The sequence below is a fragment of the Cibotium barometz genome, chromosome 38, assembly GCF_041138505.1.
Source record: "Cibotium barometz isolate CiBa-2024 chromosome 38, ASM4113850v1, whole genome shotgun sequence".
Classification (NCBI taxonomy): Eukaryota; Viridiplantae; Streptophyta; class Polypodiopsida; order Cyatheales; family Cibotiaceae; genus Cibotium; species Cibotium barometz.
This window is the reverse complement of record NC_141083.1, coordinates 12912417-12932660: the sequence shown is the minus strand read 5'-3', so window position 1 is coordinate 12932660 and position 20244 is coordinate 12912417. Positions and strand designations below refer to the sequence as shown.

General features: G+C 45.0%; 1 protein-coding gene across 1 annotated transcript in view; it reads right to left on the bottom strand.

Moving 5' to 3' along the window:
* Window positions 1-289: 289 nt before the first annotated feature.
* The window catches only part of LOC147616364 (serine/threonine-protein kinase AtPK1/AtPK6-like), a 48630-nt gene continuing 28675 nt past the window's right edge, over window positions 290-20244 (bottom strand). The window contains exons 4-6 of the mRNA XM_086777423.1: window positions 1412-1585; window positions 1207-1314; window positions 290-810 (exon numbers count right to left, since the gene is read on the bottom strand). Coding sequence (XP_086633549.1) covers window positions 496-810; window positions 1207-1314; window positions 1412-1585 — 597 coding nt within the window. The 3' untranslated portion in view covers window positions 290-495. The remainder of the gene's footprint in view (window positions 811-1206; window positions 1315-1411; window positions 1586-20244) is intronic.

The following is a 20244-nucleotide window of genomic DNA, read 5'->3' as shown; positions in this document are numbered from 1 at the left end:
AGTTTTTAACATTTTGGGTTGAGCCTTATATTCTTAGAATTTGTGCATGGCCTTAAGTGATTTATCCATCATCTCATCTACAATAAGAAATTCTTCAAGGTATTTTAATGATTTTCGTGGGCCTTGTCTATAAGGAGGAGATGTTTTGAAGAGCCTTTGATGATGGGAATTATCCCCTAAAATAATAGAACTGTCCTGTGGCATTTCAGTAGTGGCAAGGAATTACACCCCCCCCCCCCCCCCCCCCCCCCCAATATAATAGAAATGTCCTGTGGCAAGGAACCTGGAATGCACCAACTTCCAAAAATACATTTGGCTTTGCAGCCCCCCAAAATAATAGAAATGTCCTGTACCATTTCAGTGATGTTTTTGTCAGCAAATTTGTTTTGCCTTGTGTATATTTAAATTACAACATGATAAGTATGATTGAAGAAATTCATTGGATGAAAGGCGTCTTCTTTGCTCTCTCTGGTCTCGAAAGCATTTCCAGTGTCCTCAAATTTCATTAACATTAGCTTTATCGAACAAAGTGAGCCATGTATTGGGAGCCACATATGAATAGCCATTAAAAAATCCTGTATCATCAGCTTTCGGAGTAGAGGCTGGTGAGTCTTGGGCGGGCAGCATGGTCCACTTCTCATCAAAATTGGCGATACAGTCCATGCCATTCACCTCTGGTCTGAACTTAGGCTGTATCTCACGTGCCTCCAGTCTCTTCCAGTTTATGCACTTGAACCACTTGTGCTGCTTGATATCACAGCTTCCATTCACTCCGCTACCAAGCCGCTTACTGGCTTCTTTTTGTAACAACTGTAAACATAAGAACATGGCTTCTTACATTGTTTCTCACATGTTACACAAGGAAAGAGCAAACTTGACATAATCAACATGCATATAAAAGAAGTCCTTCCTTAAGTCCAACACAAACATACATCTAAATATGCATACTAAATTAACGAACTTCAAAAGCATCCAAATTCAGTATAAATATGTATCAAGGATGAGGTGCACATTACACACCCCCACGCCGGGAGTGCCCCGCAGGCAGGGGGGAAAGAGAGAGATTCTTAGAATTTTAGGCTCAATTTTTTAAAATATGAATTTTTGCCTCAACTCATCCAAGTACTACTTATGCCTGCCCTAAGCAAAGGCAGGCAAACAAATAGACTACGAGATAAGCCAAACACATTGTCTGAGTTGACATACCCCTTTCAAAAGCAAGTGTGCTTCACTGGATAGGTAATTAGGAAGTTTTATTTTGTCCTTCACAATCTTGTCTTGCAGCTTCTGCCTGTTCTTGTGGGTAAATGGAGGCTGCAATACGAAGGTACCATCATATGAAAAGGCCTCAGACATCAAAAAAGAGCCGAAAGAGAGCAGGACAACAATGTTTGGTGATGACCATGCCTACCTGACCAGTAACCATTTCATAAAGTAGAATACCAACACTCCACCAGTCAGCAGCTTTCCCATGGCCCTTGGCCAGTAAGATTTCCGGAGCCATGTATTCAACAGTGCCACACAGAGAATTCGTTGGTGTAGAATCGTCAATCTCCTTCGCCAAACCAAAATCTGTCAGTTTCACCTGTAAAGCCAGCCAAACAATGATACAGATACTCGTATAAAATTACATCGTGATCCCAAAAGCAGGACTGCATAGAATCTTAAATAAAATGGCTGTTACTGTAAATGTGCGCCCTTCACCGTATAACTGCACAGATTAATACACGCACTCTAAAAAGAAGAGATTGCAAAAGAAACTGTAAGTAAATTTCTGCTGAATGATTACAGAGAACCATTGTGTTTAATTTACACGAGAGAAGACAAAGGAAACACAAGATCTTCGGGGTTTCTATGACCTGAGTACTAAAAAGATAGGGGACTGGTGATTACGATCTGGGTTGGGCAGCCTATTTAAAGGGTAATGACCGCTTCAATTATGCAGGTCAGGTGCTGGTCAGACGCTTCATGCTGGTCATGGGCTGGTCTGACTCATCTACTGGCTTGTCTAACTGCTCTGCCTGGTTTGACTGCTATGCCCACCACCCACATGACTAATCCACCTGCATGCGTGGCCTGTCCCACCTGTCCAGATGCCCATCCAGCAGGCCCAGGAAGCCCCTTTGTTAAAGGCAAAACTGCCATTCACGTACGGAGATACAGAGGCACAGATTTCCATTGATTGATTGCTTGCTCATTCATTCGTTAGATTGTGCGTCGAATACAAGATGATGGAGTAGTTATAACTCCTTGAACATAATAGGATATGAAAGGGTTATTAAGCCTAAACTCCTAAGAGTGTGTTCACATGCAAGCAAACATAGGGGTGCGTGCACACAGAAGAATAGAAAGGAAGGGATGTGGAGAATACCCAAGTTTGGTACTCGCCTCCGTGTAACGATTTGAAATTTACGTTTTTCTTGAACAAAAAGCTTGCTGCAGGTCTGTGTAACCGTTGCCAACGACGATGATGTTGATGACAATGATTGCTCACCTCCTACGCTCCAGTGTTCACAACCAGAGGTGGGCTACTGTTGACATCCGTAATCACGCCACCATGCAAGCTCTTCATTGCTGAAATTTGCTGCTGTTCCAATGCTCCCGGCCTGCTGTCTGCTATTGCATTGTTTTGCGCAGCCCACTTTCTTGCTGCTTGGCGCTGCTTCAGGCTTGTTCTTTTGCGTCGATCAGAGTGCTAGCTGCACCCGCTAGTTGCTATAATGGGCTCTGCTGCTGTAACCATGCACTGATACTTGTACACGGCCTCGCTGCCTGCCACCTGTGCTCCTTGTCCGCCATGCAAACTTGCTTGCAACGTAGATGGAAAAACTTGCAATCCAACGCCTTGATCTTGACTTGACAGCCCCTTTCTTGCTTGCTGTTTGCGCAGCCACCATCTCCTGGGTCCATTCCTAATCAGCCATAAAGGCGGAAAAGCAGCAAGGATCGCCAAGTGTTGAAGGCAAAACTGCCATTAATGTACTATGAGATGGAGAGAGAGAGAGAGAGAGAGAGAGAGAGAGATTTCCATTGATTGATTGCTTGTTCATTCATTCATTGGATTGTGCGTCGAATACAAGATGATGGAGTAGTTATAACTCCTTGTACATAATAGGATATGAAGGGTTCTCAAGCCGAAACTCCTAAGAGAGTGTTCAAATGCAAACATAGGGGTACGTGCACAACCCTTACAAGCATCTGGTTCTAATTCGGGTTCCAGGCCCAGAAAATGTCGCATTGCTTGTAAGTCAACGCCAAGTGCATTGCCAAGTCCAGGGCAACCAGGAACTAGGCCTCTACATCAGCACAAAAGGCATCATTCACATGCACAAACTTGTAGACCTTCTCATCCTCATCCACAGCACGAGATAAAGCCATAGCTAGCTTAACTGTCAATCCATAATGATAATTATTAATAACCCACGCCTCACTTATATTAATGACTATTTCTGTTATGAATAACCATCCAATCATACATAGCCATTAATTATGAGCCTTAGCCACCTGTATCGGCCTACTTTCCCTAATCTCAAAGCCACCTAACCTTGCCAGATTAGAACTTCTCTCTTCTCTATGTTCATCTTCGCGTTTTTGCACAATTGGTACATGCAAGTCTTCCACTAAGTTACATTGGTATCAAAGCCTGGTGGAAGTTCTAGAGGTGCTGAATTGGTGCAAAGGACAGCCATGAGGGGTAGAGTCCCCAGGTGGGTATCATGGGGTTGTCATGTGCATGCCCATGTACATTGTAACTTCCGGAGGGCTCGGGGCTTTCGCAAAACACTTTGTGAAACCGGCCTCTGATAGAAAACCAGAGTGCGGTAAGAGCTAACACCCGTCCACTTGTAGTCTAGATGATAAACAAACACAGATTGGAGCTAGAGTGCCCAAATCTGAATACACAACGACACCTGTTGGCCCCAAAGCTTGGCGCCCCTTGCGGTATTTCTTTATTCCATTAAAATAATATGTATGGCTGAGTACAAAACAAAAACCAGCCAAGAGTTTACACCTGTAGTCCAATCTGACTGCCCACAAATCCTTCTCAGCACAGAGGATCTATGCACACAGATCTGTGTCCTCAAGCAACACACTGTGCCTCCCTCTGATCAGCCAAGTTCAAAAAGCAGGCCAGCCATGGGCATACATCTGGCATAACTCATAAGCATGATACATCTTCTCAGCTCAACATACATGTGCTGTTCAATCCCTGTCTTAATCCCTTGTCAATCTGCTATACTCCTCCTCTCACAAGGAGCCAGATAACACATACCTGTAGCAGACATCAAGCAATAGAAAGAGAGATGGATGAACAGAGTCAAGGCTTACCAAGTTCAGCTCGTGAAACAACTCTGGAGGAAGCAACAGCACCAATCTGTGCCTGCAGGCACTTGAACCCACAATCCTGCTTCACACATGTGCTTGCACTTGCCTGTATCTTCCTCCTGATGCTCACTCCTATGCTGTCCTTGAAAGTACAGATCTGAAAATCAGCACTGTACTTGATTGTACCGCCTCGGGATGCGTGCCAGGCGTTGTACTTGCAAAAACAGCCTGCTGTCCACTTCTGTACCAGCCTGAATCAGAGTACACAGGCCTGTCCAGCACCTGTCTACACCACCTGCAGCACTTGTACCTTCTGTACCAGGCTGCCCGTACACTGTACGGCAGCCGTACCAGGTGTACCTGCTGAAAAACCAACTGTGCAGCCTGCACAGGCCTTCTGCGCAGCCCAACAGTAGCTGTCCTGTGCGCCGCCAGCAGCAGAGGAGAAAGAGAGAGAGAGAGAAAGAGTCCAGCACTGGCCGTACAGTGCTGTACGGCTGGTTTCTTCAGAAAAACAGCAACAGTCTGCAGCAAAACAGCCGCCTTCACCTCCTCTTCAGCTTTCCCACGATGGAACTCATGCGCATGAGAGAGGCTCCACTTTTGCTACACGACTCCCCAAAAAGAGAGGAGAGAGAGTGTAGAGAGAGAAAACCTCCTTCCCAAGTTAATCCCTAGGGCCCCAACTTAATAAGTTCCCTAGGGCCACTAAGGCCTAGGGGCAACTTTTATAAACATTAAAAGTTAATGTTTTAATGTTCCCCCTTCACACCTAGGGTTGTCCACACATCTTTAAACACTGTCCGGGCACCCCCCATGTGAATCATAAAATATTCTGACCCTGCAACCACCATGCCCACACTTGTCCTGCTCCATTTTCACAGGGCCATGACATACCCCCCTCTTGAAAGATGGCAAGCGTCCTCGATTGCATTCTGGTGATGCATCAAAATATTCAAAGTGAAATATACAATATGGCAAGATCAGCGTCCCAATCTCTCTGAGCCATACACATGTATCAACATTCACTGCAAACCAATGGCATAGTAATAGTCCAAGTTGTATACCACTATGAACCATACATATCCTCAAAAATCTCCATGTGACTAGTACACATATATTATAGAAGTCCCATAAACAGATGTACTGTCAGCCTCAGTACCTTCGGATGAGATAAAATCTGCACCAAGCAACCTCTAGATGTCATCTGAGCCTGTCTGTATCAAGGGAGTGGAGGTGCTACCCCCCTCTTGAGCATCAGGTAATGCTCCAGACCCATGCTCTGCTGAACCTGAATGAGCCACAATAAGAGTCGGCTCTAACTCAAAGGCATCGAGATAAAGCTGCAAAACCTGAGGTGAATCTGTTAAGTCACCTTCCTCCATCCACTTCGCATCCATCGGTGAATAGTTCTTGAACTTCACAAGATAGCGACGGGAAACTTTACCTCGTACCTTCCTTTCTTTATGTGCCAGTATCTGCTCTGGAATCAGAACCTCATCAAGTTCCTCAACTTCCGGCTGAGCCTCATCTGATACATCCTCAGGCACATCCCCACGGAAAGGTCTAAGAAGACTCACGTGAAAAGCATTGTGAATCCTCCAGTGATCTGGTAACTTCAAACGATAGGTTACCTCACCAATCTTTTCTAAAACCTGAAAAGGCCCATAATATCGCATACTCAACTTAGGGAATAAGCGCTCTTTACCCTTCATCTTCTTGAGTCTAGCCTTTTCAAAGCGCAAAAGAACCCAATCACCCAATGCAAACTGTAAATCACGTCTGTGACGGTCTGCGGCTTTCTTTTGCTTCTGCTGAGTTTTCTGGAGGGCCAACTTAACTCTCTGATAAGCTTCATCCAAGCTCTCCACATACTGATCAGCCTCAAAAATCTTATCCTTTGTATGCAAAATGGGCGGTACCTTCTTCCCTCCTTCTACAATCTCAAAAGGCGCCTTGCCAGTCGAGCTATGTACAGTGTTGTTATATGCAAACTCCACTAAAGGAAGATACTTTTCCCATTGTTGCTTGTGCTCTGACACATAACACTTGAGAAGATCCAACACTGTAGAGTTAGCCTCTTCTGACTGACCATCTGTCTGTGGATGAAATGACGATGAAAACTTGAGAGTTGTACCCATGTTGTCAAACAACCCTCTCCAAAACAAACTCGTCATCCGTGGATCACGGTCACTAATGATAGACGTAGGCAAGCCATGATACTTGAAGATGTTCGCCATGAACAACTTCACCATATGATCCACTTTAATTGTCTTCCTCACGGGAATGAAATGTGCCTGCTTACTGAACCTGCATATGATTGTCCAGATGCCATCATTTCCCGTTTGTGTCCGTGGAAGATCAAATACAAAATCCATGGCAATGCTCTCCCAAGGTCTATCCGGAATAGGTAAAGGCTGTAATAACCCTGGTGTCTTCTGACGGTCAAACTTTACCTTCTGACATACGATGCATTGCCTCACAAAGGCATCAACATCTCTTCTCAAGGTTGGCCAATAAAAGAAAGTCTCCACTGCTTTGACCGTGGCGTCAATACCTCTATGACCTGCATACGGTGGAGCATGACTTTCAATCATAACCTTGAGTCGCAATGGCCTGGTAACACATAGTCTGCCATGCATCAATAAAAACCCATCTCTGAGAGTGTAATGCTCATGCCGCTGACCCTCAGACATCTGATCATACAACCTTTCAAAATCCTCATCATGGGCATACTGCTCTTTCATTTCATCAAGCTCATGATGATAAGCAAGTGAAACAGCAGAAACCTGTGGCTTGCGTGACAAAGCATCTGCCACTACATTCTTTTTGCCTTCCACATGCACAATCTGGAAGTGAAACATTGACAAAAAGTTTGCCCAACGCATATGCTTCTCTGAAAGCTTAGTCTGCGTGAGGAAATAACGCAAGGTCTGATGATCTGTCTGTACAGTGAAATCAGCCCCAAGCAAGTAGTGTTTCCATGTAGAAAGAGCGTGAATTACAGCCAACATCTCTTTCTCATACACCTGTAAATGCTTCTCAGCATCTTGCAAAACTCTACTCTCATAGGCTATCACATGTCCCTCTTGCATGAGAACTGCACCAATGCTGCTTCCACATGCATCACACTGGACAACAAAAGCCTTTCGGAGGTCCGGTAACACCAATACTGGATCCGAAGTAAGCTTTTCTTTGAGCTTTTTGAATGCTGTAATTTCCCGATCAGCCCATCTAAACGGAGTTGCTTTCTTCGTCAAAGCATGAAGAGGCGAAGCAATTTCAGCAAAGTGCCGTATGTAACGCCTGTAATAGGAACACAATCCTAGAAAGCTGCGTACATCATGCACGGTCATCAAAACTGGCCAATTAAGTATTGCTTCCACCTTTGCTGGATCCATACGGACTCCATGACCAGACACAATATGCCCCAAGAAATGTATCTCCTGCAAAAAGAACTCACTCTTCTTGCCATTAACCACCAACCTATGGTTCCTGAGTTCTGCAAACACAATGGCCAAATGCCTTCTATGCTCTTCCTCAGTTTGTGAATGCACAATCATATCATCAAAGAATGTGCCCACAAACTCTCTATGAGGCCTGAAAATCCTGTCCATCATTCTGTTAAATGTGGCAGGCGCATTCGTTAAACCAAAGGGCATAACCAAGAACTCATACAACCCAAACGTGGTTCGGAATGCTGTCTTATGCACATCCTCGGGTCTAATGCGTATCTGATGATACCCGCTTTTCAAGTCAATACGACTAAAAACTGTGGAGCCCTGTAAGCGGTCCAAGATGTCATCGATCCTCGGTATGGGGAATCGATTCTTGATGGTATTCTTGTTCAGCGCCCTGTAATCTATACACATGCGCCAAGAACCATCCTTCTTCTGCACTAAGAGCACAGGTGAGCAAAAGGGTGATGAGCTAGGCTGAATCAACCCTTTATTCAAAAGCTCTTGCACCTGACTCATAATCGCTTCCTATTGGGCTGCACTAACACGGTACGGCGGTCTATTCGGTGGAGTACTACCAGGAATCAGATCTATGGCATGATCTTCTGGCCTCTCAGGAGGTAATTCTCCTGGCAATGACTCGGAAAAACAGTCTTGAAACCCACTTAAGAAATCAGCCCTGTCCTTATCTAACATTGACAAATTAGACTTAGACTCATCATCCTGTGCATCCTTTACATAAATCAAGTACGCGGAAAGATGCTTTTTCATTACTGATGAAATCGCCGAAGCGGATACAATAGGAACAGATTCCCCTTTGAGTTTTACATCCAATACATGCTCTTTCCCTCTGTGAGTCAGAGTAATTTTCCTATTGTAAGTATCCACCACCGCATGTACCCTGTGGCACCAAGGCATCCCCAACAAAACATCACAGCCATCCAAAGGCATGATGAAGAACTCCTCGCTGTCCACATAACCCTGCAAATGAAGCCGAAGCTTCCCAATGATAGGAGTAACGGGTTCTGCATACCCTGGACAAGCCATATTAGCCTCATGTAACGGCCCCATCCCCTCTGCGCGAATCCCCAATCGGCCAGCCAAATCTGGTGAAATGAAGTTGGCTCTAGCACCTGTGTCAAAGAAGATCAAAGCATTCTGATCTCTCACTTTGCCCCATGCCCTGCACAACTCTGTAGCTTCACCACCTGCTCCCCCACAAGATCAGGAACTAAGCCTGCAGTAGGAAGGCTTCGGTTTCTTTGGCTTGGGCTCTCTTTTATTGTCAGGATCCTTTTTGGACGTTCTTTTGGGACAATTGAATGACATATGCCCCTCTTCAGTACAGTAAAAACACTTTTGAGCATCTCTCAAAGCTTGTCTTTCCTCAGAAGTCCTTTTGGGCATTGGCAACTTCTTATACTTTGTCTCTGTAGACCCTTTAGCATCACGAGAAGCATGCCCAAATTTTTCAGCTTTCTTGCCCAATTTCTTACTGCCTTTAAACCCAGATGAACCACCTGTGAGTAACGCATTAGCTGTCATAGCATTTTCAATCATCTGTGACATGTTCGTTACTCTTGTCTTTATACAATAATCTCGTACCTCCTTGGGCAGCCCACAACAATATTTCTCAACCTGCTCAGATAATGGCACAGCACGATAAGAAGTCACTGGGAGTAAAGCTTCCCAAAACTTCTTGTTATAATCCTCCAAACTATCACACTTTGAAGCATCCAGCTTGTGCCATGCGGTCATAACATCCACCTCAAATGTAGATGTGAGCCATACGGAAGAGAAAACCTGTTTGAATTGGACCCATGTGGTGGATGCTATGCCCTGCAAAAGAAGAGTAGACCACCACTGCAAAGCATTGCCCTTGAGAAAAGTGGCAGCTTTCCTCACCTTTGAGGACTCTGTGTAATTCCCACCAGAAAAAGCAGCATCAAACTGCTGTAAAAAGGTAAGTGCCTTCAATTTATCCTTGGCCCCACTGAAAGTGTCAAACTTCACTGCAACTCCCCCTTCCTTGTAATCCTTCGCCTTTCCCATAGGCGTTAGATTATCATATGGAAGTGGTTTCGTGAGATTGCTGCCCCCAACATTCATACCCATCATTGGGTCAACATTTCCCATTCCCATGCCAGGCATACCATACATTCCAGCCATGTTTCCATACATTCCATTATGCATACCTGGCTGCATGCCACCAAACATATTGCCTTGCATCCTAGGTTGCATGCCTGCAAACATATTTCCAGCCATACCGGACTGCATACCACCATACATATTCCCCTGCATGCCAGGCTGAAAATTGGCTCCAAAAGGCCCATACATACCCATACCTCCCTGAGGATAACCCCCAGTCATGGATTGGAACACCGAGCCACCACCAAAATAACCTGGATGCATATTCTGCTGATGAATAGGTGGCTGTCCATAGAAGGAACTCTGAGAGTTTGCTCCATAAGCATGCTGCATATTCGGAAACTGGCCAAAAGATGGTTCCTGTGGGATGGCACCACTATGACCCTGAGGAAGATTCTTCGAACGAACCTTCTTCTTCTTTTTTTGGGACTCTGTGCGGGGCTCTGTGTGAGATCTCAAAAATTCAGCAAATCTCTCACTCTGTGTGAGCTGCATAAAAGTATCCATAACACTAGCCAAGCGATCTTTGAACCGAGCATCATCATCCTCTTTACCATGCACATCTTCTGGCTGTGTTACATCCTCATAAGGCTCAACATCTGCAGCCTGTTCTCCTGCAAAAATATCCTCAGATACATCTCTTTCAGGAGAAGTCTCTTGCTCTTCTTCTTCTTGATAGAAGTACTCTTCCTCTGTATCAGACATGATTGCTGAATTTTCAGCGATGGCTTTCTCCAAAACAACCACGAGCTCACCCCCTTCAGAAAGTTGATGATTGGTCCCGGCAACGGAACCTTGAAACCGGCCTCTGATAGAAAACCAGAGTGCGGTAAGAGCTAACACCCGTCCACTTGTAGTCTAGATGATAAACAAACACAGATTGGAGCTAGAGTGCCCAAATCTGAATACACAACGACACCTGTTGGCCCCAAAGCTTGGCGCCCCTTGCGGTATTTCTTTATTCCATTAAAATAATATGTATGGCTGAGTACAAAACAAAAACCAGCCAAGAGTTTACACCTGTAGTCCAATCTGACTGCCCACAAATCCTTCTCAGCACAGAGGATCTATGCACACAGATCTGTGTCCTCAAGCAACACACTGTGCCTCCCTCTGATCAGCCAAGTTCAAAAAGCAGGCCAGCCATGGGCATACATCTGGCATAACTCATAAGCATGATACATCTTCTCAGCTCAACATACATGTGCTGTTCAATCCCTGTCTTAATCCCTTGTCAATCTGCTATACTCCTCCTCTCACAAGGAGCCAGATAACACATACCTGTAGCAGACATCAAGCAATAGAAAGAGAGATGGATGAACAGAGTCGAGGCTTACCAAGTTCAGCTCGTGAAACAACTCTGGAGGAAGCAACAGCACCAATCTGTGCCTGCAGGCACTTGAACCCACAATCCTGCTTCACACATGTGCTTGCACTTGCCTGTATCTTCCTCCTGATGCTCACTCCTATGCTGTCCTTGAAAGTACAGATCTGAAAATCAGCACTGTACTTGATTGTACCGCCTCGGGACGCGTGCCAGGCGTTGTACTTGCAAAAACAGCCTGCTGTCCACTTCTGTACCAGCCTGAATCAGAGTACACAGGCCTGTCCAGCACCTGTCTACACCACCTGCAGCACTTGTACCTTCTGTACCAGGCTGCCCGTACACTGTACGGCAGCCGTACCAGGTGTACCTGCTGAAAAAACCAACTGTGCAGCCTGCACAGGCCTTCTGCGCAGCCCAACAGTAGCTGTCCTGTGCGCCGCCAGCAGCAGAGGAGAAAGAGAGAGAGAGAGAAAGAGTCCAGCACTGGCCGTACAGTGCTGTACGGCTGGTTTCTTCAGAAAAACAGCAACAGTCTGCAGCAAAACAGCCGCCTTCACCTCCTCTTCAGCTTTCCCACGATGGAACTCATGCGCATGAGAGAGGCTCCACTTTTGCTACACGACTCCCCAAAAAGAGAGGAGAGAGAGTGTAGAGAGAGAAAACCTCCTTCCCAAGTTAATCCCTAGGGCCCCAACTTAATAAGTTCCCTAGGGCCACTAAGGCCTAGGGGCAACTTTTATAAACATTAAAAGTTAATGTTTTAATGTTCCCCCTTCACACCTAGGGTTGTCCACACATCTTTAAACACTGTCCGGGCACCCCCCATGTGAATCATAAAATATTCTGACCCTGCAACCACCATGCCCACACTTGTCCTGCTCCATTTTCACAGGGCCATGACACTTTGACCATTAATGCAATTAAACATTGAAATTGGCCACAGCCTTGAACATATGCCACTTAATCCACAAAACTGTAAAAGAGAGATGTGTGCAGCTAACACCGCATAGAGGCTGGAATGGCCCCCAAGGGCTGGAACCGCAAGTACAGTGGTTCGTACAAAGGTACAATGGCTAAAACAATAGGTATAGCGGCTAGTACAACAAGTACAGTGGTTGGTACAACAATGGCTAGTACAAGTATTACAAGGACTGGTACAAGTACAGTGGTTGGAAATCATAATAAAATGATTAAATACCCTTGCCTTCAGTATTTCTTCATGATGAAAGCCTCCAAATCTGTCCCCAAGAGCCGGTGTACTTCATGGGCAGCTTGAGAGAGAGAGAGAGAGAGAGAGAGAGAGAGAGAGAGAGCATCATTAGGGAAGCTTGTAACGTGGTAGAGGCTAGTGTGCAACAGCAAGTACAATGGTTGGTACAATAGGTACAATGGCTAGAACAGTAGGTACAGTGGCTGGTACAGTATGTATAGTGGCTGGTACAACAAGTATAGTGGTTGGTAAAAGTTCAAGGACTGGAACCGCAAGTACAATGGTTGGTACAATAGGTACAATGCCTAGAACAATAGGTACAATGCCTAGAACAATAGGGTGATCGGTACAACAAGTACAATGGTTGGTACAAGTACAAGGGCTAGTATAACTGAAACCGGCCTATGGTAGAAACCAAAGTGCGGTAGACTAGCAATCACCCAAACCAGTTGTAATCCAGCAAATAAAACAAATATATGGGAGCTAGAGTGCTCCAACACGAAAAGAAGAACGACACCTGTTGGACCCAAAGCTTGGTGCCCCTTTCGGTATTTCTTTATTCAAATTAAATGGAAGAGTTTAAAGGAGTACATCATGGCCATTCATGGCTTGTATGTTTGCATGTCCAATCTGCCAATCCTCTGGACCTCTTAGCATAGAGGTTACACACAACCTTGTGCCCCAAAAACACCACTGTTATCTCCTCTAATCAGCCAAAACAGTGTATCCGTGAGGCCTTGAATATACATCTAACTGGCCCATACACATAGCCTCAAGCTCAGCCATGAAACAATCCATAAACTCGTCCAAATCAGTCCAAACACTTGCCTTGTTTCCACCCTCCAAACTGCCAAACCCTTCCTCTCACAAAGGGCCAAAGAAACAACTCCGAAATAGTCACGAGCCAGTGAAAAGAGAGCCTCGGTTAGGCACTTCCTGCAATCCCACCTGCTCGCAAAGAGAGAGAGAGACTTATAGTCCTTGAGTCAGCTGTGCACTTCTATGGCCACCAGCAAGCTGCCCGCCTCCTGCAGTTATTGCCAACGGTCCCGCTTCGCCTTCCACCAAAGAGAGAAAGAAAGCGCAATCCAACCTGTCGGTTTGAGAGAGAGAGAGAGAGAGAGAGAGAGGCGCAATCCAGTCCGTCTGTTTGCACAAGAGAGAGGGAAACAGTCCAGCCCCTGTGCGCCGGCCTGGTGCAAAAAGGGAAAAACCTCCTGTTCAGCCCTTGTGCACTGCCTGGACCCTGCTCACCAGCTTCTTTTCCAAAAGCTTGTGTGTGCTACTCCCCCTAAAAAGCAGGAGAGAACCCTGCTGGCCCGACTCCCTCTCCAAAAGAAGCATAGGTCCCAAAATAGCCTAGGGGCCATGATGCTCTATATAAGTTGTATTCTTTTTTTTTTTTAAGATTTTAAACCTTTGTTCCCTTTTGTCCCCTCCACACATGGGATTGTTTAAATACCTTTGTCCCCTCCACACATGGGGTTATTTAGATAAGACCTTTCGCCCCAAGTATGAACCTTAAACATATATCTTGCTCACCGACCACCATGCTCACACTTATGCTACACAAATTCACAAGGTCATAACAATAACAAGTACAATGGCTAGTACAACAAGTACAAGGATTGGTACAAGTACAATGGCTGGAAATCATAAGAAAATGATTAAATACCCTTGCCTTCAGTATTTCTTCGCGATGGAAGCCTCCAAAACAATCCCCAAGAGCCAGTGTACTTCATGGGCAGCCTGAGAGAGAGAGAGAGAGAGAGAGAGAGAGAGAGAGGGTGTAGCCTCATTAGGGAAGCCTGTAACGGTGGTAAAGGCTAGTGTGCAACAAGAGAATCTCCCTTAATGAAGAGAGAGGGCTCCAATTTATAGATTTGGGCATCCCATGAGCTAACATGGCAAGAGAATGCTATAATGACAAGTGGAGAGCCACACAATAGCTGAAGTGACAAGTGTGAGGCCACTTGTCTTACTTTGATCCAATATCTTGCCACATGTCCTAATCGAAGAGATGGGTTCTCCCACTATCTTTACCTTTTAAAATATCCCAACTGGTAAAGCTTCTGCCAAATGTGCTTTGGCATGTCCGCCCCATTTGCTCAATTCCAGATGTAATGACGCGAATGGAATTTCCATCAAGGTCGGGCCAAAAATGGTAACCCTCCTAGATTTTAGGAGTGTGATCCTTTGTATTCCAAGATAATCTCCCATTCCCAAAGCTTGTACTTTCTAAATATTTAGACGTCCTAGAGTCCACCATACCCTTTTCATACTGGAAAATGTCCAGGCTATGACATACATGCTAATCCCAAGGTTGATCCTTGAAGCTTGTATGGGCAAGGAATAGGAATCAAGAGACTGTCGACCGACTATGCTTCTGTCGAGTGTAGCAAGAAATGGATTATTTGTCCATGGACCTGACCAACAACAGGTCAGCCAGTCCATAAGGTGTTCCATGGCCTATATAAAGGCACCAATTGCTCATTTTTAGGATCACTCACTCCTCTAGGGAGTAGGGTCAATAGACAAGGTGTTTACCAATTTTTAATGGCAACCAAGGACCGGCCAAGACATGTATAACCTTGTTGTACTGTATGAATATATTGAAACTCGGCTCTCTCTCTCTCTTGCTTGCATTTTGCATCAGGTTGTTTCGAGATGGTGTTTAGGACTAAAAGAAGACTCCAAGAGCTTCTGCATGTGACATTTGTATCAAAGCATCAGGTTCAGCAAGGCTACACACTGATTCAGTCCCAGATGAAGGTGCACAGTGCAAGGAGAGGAACACAAGACATGGAAGAAGTTCCCAGGAGATTGGTTGGTGGTGTTCCACAAGACCCAAGGGGAATGGCAGTCCTGTGAGTTAGTTGCCACTTGGGACACACCAGGAAAGGCTTCAGGCAACGGTTCCAAGGGATGATGATACTCCAAGGGGTGGAGTGATGGTGGATGGAACTCCATCATGTATATGCTAGTATATGTGGTGTTATGGAGAGAGAGTTAGAGAGAAACTCAATGTACTAGAGAGAGATGATTGCATGACTCAATGTAGATTGATTAGATATATTGTGAAGTACACCAAGTACATGCTTTTATAGGTTGCAAACCTTATCTTTGGACTCACATAAATCACACTCACATACATGACACATGGCACACACTTACCCAAATAAGAGGATGTTCACACACATGTAGGCACACTTACACTTATATGAGATATTCACACCTATACAAACATATATAGATGGATACTCACATATTGACAGGAACAATGGATGGACATACAAGACACAAGAGGCTCCAAAATACCCCACAAACCGCCATTTAGACCAAGGGTGGAGTTATGAGGAATAGCCTTCATATTTATGGTGATTTGGACTCACTAGCACCACGTAATGCAAAAGATAACAATGGCCATACTTGGCGTGATACAACACATCACAGCTAAGCTTGCAAATGAAGCTTGACCACACATAAGATTCTTCAGCCTCCAAAAGTTTACCCCCTAACTCAAAACAAGGTTAACAACGAAATAACAAAGCCTTCTATAACACAAGGCGGTACAGACATTGATGTCATCATTTGGCCATTATATGGTTTTCCCCAATTTCTCGTACCCAAATGTGGCCAGTTTCTCACGCCAAATGTGGCCAGTGTGTGGATCCGAGTGTTTTGAGTCCCAATTTCGCACTTTCCGATGTGCCAGATTTGTGTTTGGAAATGCCAGTGCTGTAAATGTTCCATGACCAAGAGATTTGTCCATAAATCAAGTGCACATGCATACATGTTCGCATGCATGACATTGTTTTCGTGTGACCTGTATTAGTGTGTTTGCCTGCTATGAATGTCCAGTTCATGGGCCTGGGATGCCTACCCGTGAACCGTGCGAGTGCCTTGTATTCTAACATGCTTTGTGGCTTGTGAACAAGAGGTAAGTATGCCCAAAATCTTTGTTATTTTTATTAAAATTTCTTTGTAATGTTATGACCTTTGCATGTTCACATTTGGAGTAAATGAGTGGGCATTTAATAAAATGTGCCCGGGGCCCAACCCGATGGGCACGCACACCACCAAGGCATGTGGAGAGGGCATTTCACTTATATGTGGTGACCATCCACGTGTGGGGAGGTTGGTGGAAATACTCAACACGAAGGCATGCACGAGTGGATTTTCGAAAGGGGAGAGAGGCAATTGAATAGGGGCGATGGTTTTTGGCTGCTGGCTCTCCATACATAGGTCAACCTCTACATGTGCTGCTGATCGCCTTCACTACACACGATACTGGTCAGTTGAACCATCTCTACTGCCAGTGCTGCATGTGCTGCTGATCGCTTCTCAACACAGGCTGCTGGTTAAAGCTATTAGTCGCCTGATCACCATTTACTACACGTGCATCACCTTCTGCTAGATGTCCTCTACAGGCTGCTGGTTGGCAGTTTGAAACTGTTCGTGCAGTCGTACAGCAGCCAAGGCAGTTTGCAACTGGTCGTACAGTCGTACAGCAGCCAAGACAACTTCGATACCGGCTGTACAGTTTTCATATCACACGTGGACATTTACTTGGCTATGATGCTGGTCGACCTGCTGTAGGGCTAGACGAGAGCTGTTAAGAGAGGCCAAAGCATCATTTTATGCCTGGGAAGACCTTTTTGGTGCAGCCGTACAACACTACCACACGTGTTCTTCATCAAAGGGAACTCTGCTGCCTAGGTTCATGCACGGGAGTGTTCACCGATGCTAGTTTTCTTGCATCGAGCCTTTCTTCCACCGTGAGTATCCAGTCCAAGCGCCAGTACGGGCACACTAGTATTGCGTGTGGTCCTAGAAAACCAGTGTAGTGACTACGTGCTCCAATGAGAGGTAGAAGAATTGCCCGAGGGACGAATACTTCGACGGAATTCATCATCAACTATTTTATTTGGTATCCGTATTCATTTCTAGTGTACTTATGGCTAATCTAACTCAAAAGCCCATGGAACATTGTACCAAAAAAATACTCCAATAATATACTTGGTAAGAGAAAGGGGAGAAGGGGGGGGGGGGGGGGGTCGGCCTGGGATTCCAGCCCCAATGTGGTGATACTGAGCATTTTCTCTTTCATTTTCATTTATATCTTCAGCTGTCAAACAGATCTTAAGTGTTTAAGTTTTGCTAAACCACGATACGGTGTCCAATACGAGCTTACACATTGAGGGGTGTATTACATTGGTATCAAAGCACGGTCGTTTCCCTCTCCTCAGTAGGGAAACGATCTTGTGGGCTTGGACACCGTGTTGATAGCACACTTGACACTATGGACAGCCAAGCAAGACATGAAGAGGTGCCCAACTCTAGAGGATACTCTAGTGCTACACATGCCTCGGATGCATCTTGTGGCCGATATGTAGAAAGCCCCAAATAAATTGAAAGCAAGAGAGTTTAATTAAAGGATTATCACCTTGATTTGAAAAAACTCCAAATTTTGAAAATCCTAATTTCTTTGAAATTTTTCAGACTTCTATTAGAACTCCGAAAAAATTCTGTAAGTTTCAAGACCTTGTACCCCTTTTGATCAGCGAGACGAGGAGATGAATATTGGGATATCATCTTCTGAAAACACGCAAGCCACGAGCCTTCTATGTAAACACAAGTAGAGATAGAGGAGGCATATATTCATCTGGAGGCCAAGCTGTTGAGATATGTAAAGCTTGGATTAGTGTGTGAACACACCTTAAAGGTGCAAGATATTGTCTTGTGTGTTGTTGAAAGATAAGAATGCCACATGAGAATGGTGAGAGCCACATAAATGATAAAAGAATGTGGAAAAAGGATTACATCATGGCATGATGATGTGTAAAGGAGATTGGGTTAGGCTACAGGCCCTTCTTTTAACCTTTTGCTGTGTTGATGACGACGACTAGTGACGTGGTCGACAACGCCTGCAGCCATGTGACGGTGAAGGACAAAGGCACCTCTCTTCAACGAGAGAAGGGATGGCACGGGCTAAGGCTAGCTACTGGCCAAGGTTGCATCCGTACGTCCGCACCTTATGATAAGGTACGTTTTAGTGTACGGCATGGCATTGTACCGTAGGGTACAGATCTGTACGTGACATTCCCTTCCCCTCCCCCTTCTTTTCAAGGGGCCCTTGGCCTAAGATCCTCCCATAGTTGCCAATTTTTCACCGCTCATAGGCGCTTATTTATCCACCCATAGGCAATGCCACCGAGAAAGCACCAAGGAGGGTTTGAACCCAAGACCTCTCAGTCCTAGGCACACACCTTCACCACTTGAGCTATCACCTCATTGGCCATGAGCGGCATTTTTTAAAAACATTTTGGGCCAAAAAAAATGAGGGCCAGCCGCTGTCGTCGATTTTAACCGTCTCCACACGTTGGGGACACCCAAGTAGGTGAGGATACATGCACTTTCTTGTTTAACTTATGTGTGTGTTTTATCGCACGATACGCACATACTTTGGTACTAACTTAGCAACGAGAGATGATGATGATGCAATGCCAACCGCTACAGTCACCGCCATTGCAAAGCGAGAGAATGATAGCGCAAAGGAAACATGTTGAAAGATGGAGATCTTGAATCTTCATCTTCTTCATCATTTGATGGTGAGAAGTGGATTGATCATTGAGCGCTCTGTAATGTGCAGTGATAGTGACACTAGTGACTAGAACTATTATTTTTTGGCTTCTCTAGATAGTAAACTATCTTTTAACTTTTAAATTTTGATTGATTGCTTATAGTATGTAACCCGTGGCATTTAAGTCATGGGTACTGAACGTTTGAGTGATTCCATTTCGTGAAACTTATTTATGCTTTTATTTACTCATAGCTCTCATTTTGGTAATTGTGTTGTTCAAAAATGAATTGTTTTTCAAATTAAAGTTTGTAGTTTTTCATTCATTTTTTTGTATATATATACATTATATAGTATATTTTTTTATGTTTTTAAGTACCTTAACGTATTTAAGGTACCTAAAAATCTCAACTCGTACTTGAATGCGTACCTAATTCATACCATACCTTATGTACCTTTCCACCTTGCTACTAGCGGACACAAGATTGAGCAAAGCGGTGGTCAAATGAAGAAGACTAAAACGGCAGCGCCGTAGAACGTAGCAACATACCACGTACAACAACTCACAGCAAGCAAAGGGCAAGAGCCACAGCAACGATGTGTCGTTTACCTAGCGACGAGCAGTTTGATAAGACATGCGATGGAGAGAAGCTATTGGAGGTGGCGACCAGTCAGAGTCGGGTGCTGGCAGCTTCAATCGACAGATGGTGCTCAAAAGAAACGAAACCCTAAAAACACAGGTGGCTCTGATACCAATTGTAAGCAAAGGCCTATGCTAGGGTTACTGCAAAGACATTGGCTATGGTGGATGGAACTCCATCATGCATGTACTCGTGTATGTGCTGCTGTGAAGAGAGAGAAGACAAAGAGTCACAGAGAGGCACATGGCTTTAGCCAAGCATTTGAGGACAAGTTTGCAAACAATCTCTTGCGTGCATGGGATCATCTCAAGCCGGCCCTTCAACAATCAACGTGCCAATGGCCTCCGACAACATCTAATTTGGAACCCCATGGTCCGTCTGCCTAGTGGTCACATGGTCGAGGCTTGTAGCACGTATCATGGGGAGCTTTGAGCACAGGCCCCACTAGGTCACTTGAAGATTGGCTGACATTCAAAGAGTTCTACCCAGGAGCCCAGGAGAGAGGCCTTAGAGGGATCCGAGGGCAGAGACAAACTTAGCCTTGACGTCGATGA